Here is an 8,442-nt window from a genome sequence, read left to right as displayed (position 1 = left end):
AAAGAAAAAAAATCACACGGATTTATTGGCCAAACTGTAAAATATGCATAAATAAATTATGAATTTATTGAATATATTATTAAATTTATATATATATGTATGTATGTATGTATGTATGTATGTATATATACAAATATACATAAATATATATAGCAGGTACTTAATTATGAATTAGTATTCCAGTCACCTTCCATACGCCAAACACTAAACGCATATGAGAGTTTTTCATGTGCCATGTAACTGCAGGAAGGTGATGAAGTTATTTCCCTTGCAGCTAATACTGCACTTCTTGGGAGTCTTTCATCTGAAACATGTACATTAATAATGATAATAGTAATATTAAAATAACACAATATTAATTATAATATGATTACTTATTATTACACGTCAAACTGATATATACATTCTTTTTTTTTGTATTTTTAACTTCAGAAATAATTGATTATAATTATTTTGTTATTTGATATTTAACAAGACAAATTAAAATGCAAAAATGTGATACCTGGAAATGGAACAATTGAAGGTCATTAGTGTTTTAGAAAGATTAGAATGATTTATGATGTAAAAAAGAAAGATAGGTGGAGAGAAGAAAAATATTTAATGTAATTCTACTAATTGTAAGTTTCAATTTATTTGAAAAATTGTTATCTAATATATTAGAGTTTGTTATTTTAAATAATAATTGTTTAGAATTATGAATATAAATTGAAAGTTAATGTATAACTAAATATTATTTTTATAAACATTTCTAACATATTAATAATGGACAATAGTAACAATACTTATTACAAAACTAAATATTACTATGACACAATTATATCTATGAAACTTTCTTTGAAAATTTGATCAAACGTTTGAACGAGAAAATATTTTTCTGTATTTTTTTTTTTTTTAATGTAAAACAAGAAAATTTATTGTAAAATTTAGAATGAGAAAATAGAAAGTTTGGAAACGAATGAAGTTATTTAAGTGTTTTCCCCCCATTAGAGAATGAGAACCCGTTTCTCAGTGTTTTACAGAAGCCCGTAAATTACAGGACTTCAAGCACTCTGACTGTTTAATTAGGCTATCCCGTAAATAAACACTATAGTCGTTCCCGTAAACATAAGCTTCTGTATAGAATCTTCATCTAAATAAATTATCCTAAAGTGATGAAGTTTTAACTCAGAATTTAGTATACATACATGTATATATTCAATAAACTACATTCTGAATTTTTTCTTTAATTCTAAATTACAAACAAACCATAAGATTTGAAAAAAAATGTTGAGATGTGTTAGTCTGATTAATTTATTCCTATGGAAAGAAAATTTTCAATGATTTACATTTAAAAACATGACTAAAAAAGATGAAAGGGGAAGAAAGGGGTTGAAAAGAGTGTGTGTGTATGTGATGGTAGGAAAGAATTATTTTTAAGATTATTAAGATTAATAAAAAATCAAGGTTACAACATTGATACCGTATTAGGGTTATTAATATTTACAAAATCATGCTATATAAATTTAATTTTATTAATATTGTCTAATTGGATTATTTGCAAACAATATTTGTCATCGTGTTTTGTTAATAATTGGATTATGCAAAGCAAACTATAGTTATAAAAATAAAAACATATACGAATTGAGAATTGTTTGAATTTTTAAGTAGTGTTAGTAAATACAAGTGGAATGATATATTAATTAGGTTTTGTATTGTATTAAAAAAAGCAAAAGTAAAATAAAATAAAAAATATATTTAAAAAAGTAACAATGTAATATATAAGAAAATTGATGGTTATAGGGCTGAAATTTAATTCAAATTAGTTGTTTTTTCTTGTATTATATAAAAATTGGATTGTGGGATTATAAGTTTTTAAAGATGGTGTTATTAAAAATTGCATTCAGTGAAATAAAAAAGTATTATAAAAAGAAATGTAAAGTATAAAGGTTTGTCTAAATTGTGTCATTAGAAAAAGTGTCCTAAAAAACACAATTGTCTGCACAATTTTTGTGCATTGTGTTTAATGAAAATCATATGTAAGGTGTAAACAAAACAGTTATATGAATACTTATTAGGCTTGCATAAATTTATTACTTTGATTAAATGAGAAATATACAAATTAAGTAAAAAAAAATATAAATGAAATAATGTAATACAATAAAATACCATATAAGGATTTTCGATATATCAATTAAGTTAAAATATCACAATCATTCTACTATAGAATGTTATATTATGTTATACCATAATTATATTAACTCAAAGAAAAAGTTATTACAAAAACCCTATTGATATTCCCTGAGAATTAACAAAATTTATTTGTTAAACTATATTGGGACTACAATCATTCTACTATGTTATATTATACTATGTACATTATATACCTATCTTAACAAAAAAGTATTTTTCTTTTTGTTTTTTTAGTTATATCATAACTATATTAACCAAACCAAAAAATTATTACCAAACCATTAATGTTATATGAGAATTTAAGAAATGTGTTAATTCAGTTTTAGGAAAATTTTGGTCTGAAATAAAACTACACCATTCTACTATGGTTACACCACAACTATATTAACCCAATAAAAAAAGGTTATTACAAAAAACCATTGATATTCTCAGAAGATCATTTTATTGTATCGAAATTCTTGTAGAAAAAAAAAAGACCAATTCCAAATAATTAGTTTATCATTTTCAAACAAAAACCCATTAAGAATTTAAACAAAAGAATATTACAATTGAAAAATTCTTATAATTCGAAAACAAACAAGAAAAAAGAATCTTCTTAGAATGTCGTGTTATGGGATAAGCATAAAACGGGGATGAATGATGTTAGTAGCATAATTCATGCACCGTGTTACGTAACATAATCATTTGGATTGTTAAGTACCAAGTTATAAAATAATCTAGGTATCTCTTGTACACATTGAACTCTTATACCCATAACTCGGTTATCCTTACCGGAATCTTCAGCACTATATTGTATATTAGAATGAAGAACTTGATACAGGAAATCGATGTACCTTGTGGCAAGTTTCAACGTTTGTATTTTAGATAATTTGTCACTGGGCAATGTTGGAATGATTTTTCTTAATGCAGCAAATGCTTCGTTAAGACTTTGAGTTCTTTGACGTTCACGTACATTAGCCATAACTCTTTGATTTTGTATTTCCTCAATAGTGGCACCACTCTTACGACGTAATTTCATTTTTCCCGAGGACGACGTGGCATGTTCCGTCTCGGAATCCTCGCTTACAACAGGTTTTCTTTTTTTTTTAACACCGATCCGAGAATTAACAAAATTTTTATTAGTTGATTCAGGGGGTTGATCTTGTTCGATTATTATTTGTTTGTAACCCTGTTGTGGTTGGGGTTGGGGTTGTGGTTGTGGTTGTTGATGAAATTGTTGTTGTTGTTGATGATGAAGTTGTTGATGTTGATGTTGTTGATGTTGTTGATGTTGTTCACGTTGATTGTCAATCTCAGTTTTATAATCCTGTACAGAATTCCAAAGCACCGAACTAGGGTGTCCAACTATTCTCGTACAAATTTGACCAGGCGATGGTGGCAGAAAAATATTAGCCTCCTGTTCTCTGTTTTGTTCCGAAATAAATGCCGGTGAATTCAATCTTCTGTCGTAAACAATTGACGACGGATGTTCCAATACACTTTTAACACTTTGATGTTCTTGCGGATATCTTTTGTATTCTTCCGGATTATCATAAATCATAAAATTTGAAGTTGGTGATTGATAAACGGATTGAATATTATTATTATTGTTGTTATTACTGTCGTTACTATTATTATTACTATTATTATTATTATTATTACTACTATTATTATTATTATTATTATTATTATTACTGTTATTATTATTGTGATGAATAAATGTACGTAGATCTAGTTGAGAATGAATAGGATGAATCTGATGTTGATGTGGCTGTTGTTGAAGATGATGTTGATGCTGTTGGTGATGATGATGCTGCTGTTGATGATGCTGCTGATGGTGTTGAAAAGTAGTCACATCGTGATGTTCCGGCGCATTACTATGATCCATCAAGCGTGTAGCCGGTGATAAAGGTTCGCAGGGGTGCGGAGAATCGCTTATTGAACTTCCGTCGCTCTGCGGAATACCGGAACTATCGTTACTATCCACGATATAATGATTCTGATATCTGTTAGTCTGACCCGTTAATCTGGCTTGCATTGTTTCCTTGTAACAATATTTTTCACTAACGTCGAATAACAAGAAAAAAAAACGATTATATAAAGGAATTACTTTTTAATAAAAAAAAACACATACATATATATATATATATATACATATGTATATAAATATTATAAATATTTGATTCAAAATAGTTCTAATAATTTTAACGATTAATTTAAATAAATAATAAATAAATATCATATACATATATATATATAAATATATATACATACATATATATATATATATAAAAATATATATTGTGTAAAACTTATGTAATTGATTATTACCACTCGTTAAAACACATTTATATCACACGTTAATTTAATTATTAATAATTATTCATTAATTTAGAATAATTTTGAACTAACTGTCGGTCAAGGGTTCCGCACATATACGATTCGTTTCGAACGAAAGCTTAGAGTTCTCTGATGGTGGAGGAGAAACTTTGGGAGGATTTCTTCATGACGTATATACTCGAAGAACTCCGCCTCCATTTCCCTTCACTCTTCTTCTCCCACTTCCTATTATATCTTCTTCTTCTTCGTCTTTCATGCTGTCTTTCTTTTTCTCTATGCATCTTTTTTTTTTATTTTCCTTCGTTTCCTTTTTATTTTTTTTTATTTTTTTTTTTTTTTCATATCATCTTTCTATCTTTCCTTCTTTACTTACTTGTTTCATTTTCCATTTTTCTTTTTTTTTTTTCTTCTTTGTTTTTCTTTTAATTTTCGTTATCTTTTCGTTTGTTTAACTAGGTTAAGTTAGAATCAACCAATCAACCCCTATGCAACGTTTAATTTACCTGCCCCCCACTCCTAAATCAATTTTTCTATTGGTTATTTTCTCAAGCTTTTCTTTCGCGTCAATTTAATTTCCATTCTTTATTTTATTTCAATTTATTCCATTCTCATCTTTTTCTTTTTTTTTTCTTTTGAGTCTTCTTTTGTTTCATTTTCTTTTCTTTCTATTGTTTTATCTTTCCTTTTCATTGTTTTTTTCTTTTTCTGCCTCCTGGATTTCAACGCCATCCAACAGTCCCCTACACCCTCCCCCTCCCACACCCCGCCCCCCTCGTGTACCTTTGCCCTTTATATCCGATTCTAGAAAAATTTGTAAAGAATAGAAACGTGGATGGGGAAGAATAAAACAATGGGGTATGCTGATTTAAAAAAAAAAAAAGTTTAAACGAAAAATCAAGAAACAAAGATACGCGTTGCGGGAGATCATTTGGATTTTTTGAAAATGAAAAATTATGATCGATGAAGATTTATCGTGATAAATAAAAAATGTGAAAGATTAATGAGAACATTGAGATGAATTAATTCGAAGTTTTTTTTCTTTCATTTCGATCGTGAAGATGAAAAATGTTGATAAAGGAAAAAAATAATAATAATGGTATAGTAGACAAATTGAATAAATAAAATAAAAGTAAGAATATGAGGGACGAACAATTGAAGAAAGTTAAAAAAAAAAAAATGTTTAAAAAGTAGGACAAATGATAAGAAAATTGAAAGAAAAATTAATAAAAGAAGAAGAAGAAATAAGAACGAGATGAAACAAATGAAAAACAAAATAAAATAAAATAAAAGTAAAATAAAATAAACAAAAGTACAAAATGAAGTGAAGAAAATGAAGAATATTTTAATAATGTATCTTCTTCATTTGCAAGAAGAAAAAATTGGAAACCATAACCAAACAAATAAAGAAGAAGAAGAAAAAAGATAAAGGAAATGAAGAAACTTTTAATTATATTTCTTCTTAATCATTTTCAAGAATAAATAATAGAAAAATAAGATCAAAAGGAATAAAATTTAAGAAGAAGAAGAAGAAGAAGAAGAATAAATTCAAAGTTCTTGCCTGTCTCTTTACGATCGTCATCATACCGAACTTCTTCGTACCGAATAAGAGAAACTTATGAGAGTAGTTGGTAAAAAAGTAAAAAAAAAAAACAAAAAGAAGAAAAATAAAGAACATACTCTCGCTGTCTCCATGATCGTTCGTACAAGAGAGAAATAGGGTGAAGATATTATAACGTGTGAGAGAAAGAAAGAAATATAGATAGATAAAAAGAGAGAAGAAACACAGTGGGTGAGAAAGAAAGAGAGAGAGAGAGAGAGAAAGATGGTAGAAGGAAACGTAAATTCGTTAGAGTGAGAATGATGGGTGGAGGTGAAAAGGGGAAAGAGTCATCCACGAATATTTATATCGCCTGACGAAAGTGAGAATGAAGATCCTCAAAGAATAGGACAAGATCGAGAATAAAGACTCGAATTTTTGCAAATCTCATCTCGAAATTTGACTCTCCAGTGTCGCATTAATTGTTGTCGTCGTTTTTATGATTGTTTTGGTTGTTGTTGGTTTCATTTATCTCTTTTGTTTTATTCCTTTTCAATTAAATTTTTATAATCCTAATTGATAATCGAAAAATTGCATTGTTTCTTCATCTAGGATAAAGAGATAAGCTACACGTTAAACAAAATATGTGTTTTAAATATTAAATATTATTTATTTTGTATTGTAAATGTATTATTTAAATACTAGATTTACTGATGTTTTTGTAGTTCACTATTTGTTAAAAACTTACAAATATTATTTGAATGTAGAGGGGTGGAATTATTATTTACATATATTTCATTACGGCATATTAAAAATCATAGCACATATATTTTATAAAATAATAATATTTAAGTTTTGTAAAAAGGTTTGGAATGAATCAAAGTGGCACAGTCTGTAAATCTAGAGTGTGTGTTAAATTGTAAATATATTATTTAATATTGGTATTAATTATAATGATATTATTTTAAATGTTTATAATATTATTATTTATTATTATTATTGTGTTTAGTCTCAACGTTTGTTATAAATTTTTTTCTTTTCTGAGAATTAAAATTCTAGAATTTTATTATTAAATTATGAGTAAAGAATTTTTAGGTTATCTCTTTTATTTTATTCGGTACAACGCACTGCGTATAAAATTGTTTACAAAGAAATTAGTAATGTTATTGTTATTATTATTATTATTACTATTATTTTTTATTGTACATCTTTTAATATTTATTTCGTGAAGGATATAAATTTAAAATCTTTTTTTTTCTATTTTTATTTTCTTTTGTCAAATGTTCATTTGTTCGGACTTAAAAAATAATTGAAGTTAAATTCTATTTTATTTACAATTAGTTAAATAATATTTAATCCTAAAACTACACTAACTGGGGTAGATATCTACCCCAGGTTTTTAAACGTTAAATGAAGATTTGATCGTTTTTCAGTACTTTCATTTATTTAAATCGATTTTTCACCGATTAAACTTTAGTAAAATTGAATTTACTCTTCACCATTCTCTTTGGCATGAAAAAAAATAAAAAATTCATATACTTAAAAGTCTGATTATTGCTATTAAAACATTTTTTAAGACTAAAAACCCCCTGGGGTAAATATATACCCCAGTTTGTAGTTCAGGGGTTACAAAAATAAGTTTGTAATTCTAGTATTAAATCGAGTATCTATTAATTTCTACGATCCCTATCGAGTTTCCGAAGAATTACAATTTACGTACATACATATACATAAATATATATATAATTTAAAAATAATATATCTAAGAGTATTCGCTTAAGTTATAATTAGAAACCGTTAAATATTTATATTTACCCGTAGGAATCTAACGTTTACGAATTCTAAATAAGAAAATATTTGTCGACATTCAATCGAACTTTCGACAATAAGTAATATAAACAAAACATTATATTCGATTAACAAAAAAAAATATCAACGAATAAATTATAAGGATCGAATTTTTCTTCGAAATAAGTTAAACTTCGTTTAATAATTATTAACGATTAATTTGACCACTTTATTATTATAACATATTATTGTATTTTATATAATAAATTAATTTTTATATTCGAGGATTTTATTACGTTCAATTTAAATATAAATTTAAATAAGAAAAATTTAGAGGGAAAAAGAAAAAAAAAAAGGAAAAGAAAAAGAACAAACCCGATTAGAAACGAAGAAAAATCGTGAATAAGAATTACGGCACACATGAACGGAACGCCGAAAATAGTAGGAACCCCTTTGGTATAGTATGAGCATAAAAAGTATAAATTCTTTTTCAACCGAAAACGAAATAAAAGAGAGAAAATGTAAGAAAAATATCGTAAGTTCAACAGAATTTATAAATTGTCCAACCACGACCAAACATATAAACAAAAGACAATACAAAAGAAAACAATAATTAATAAATTAATATA

At 26.3% G+C, this 8,442-nt stretch overlaps 1 protein-coding gene across 1 annotated transcript; it reads right to left on the bottom strand.

Annotated features, from left to right (window-relative positions):
- Positions 1–164: 164 nt before the first annotated feature.
- LOC106788269 (protein twist-like) lies at positions 165–4,566 on the bottom strand (the record flags this gene model as incomplete). The annotated part of the gene is made up of 5 exons (XM_014751403.1): positions 165–304; positions 2,941–3,309; positions 3,448–3,735; positions 3,844–4,102; positions 4,561–4,566. Coding segments are annotated over 5 exons (1,062 nt in total), but the record flags the coding sequence as incomplete, so codon positions are not given.
- Between the last annotated feature and the right edge of the window lie 3,876 nt (positions 4,567–8,442).

This window comes from Polistes canadensis, unplaced genomic scaffold (assembly GCF_001313835.1).
Source record: "Polistes canadensis isolate GaletaPanama2010 unplaced genomic scaffold, ASM131383v1 scaffold_132, whole genome shotgun sequence".
NCBI classification, from domain to species: Eukaryota; Metazoa; Arthropoda; class Insecta; order Hymenoptera; family Vespidae; genus Polistes; species Polistes canadensis.
This window is presented reverse-complemented; position numbering and strand designations above follow the sequence as displayed.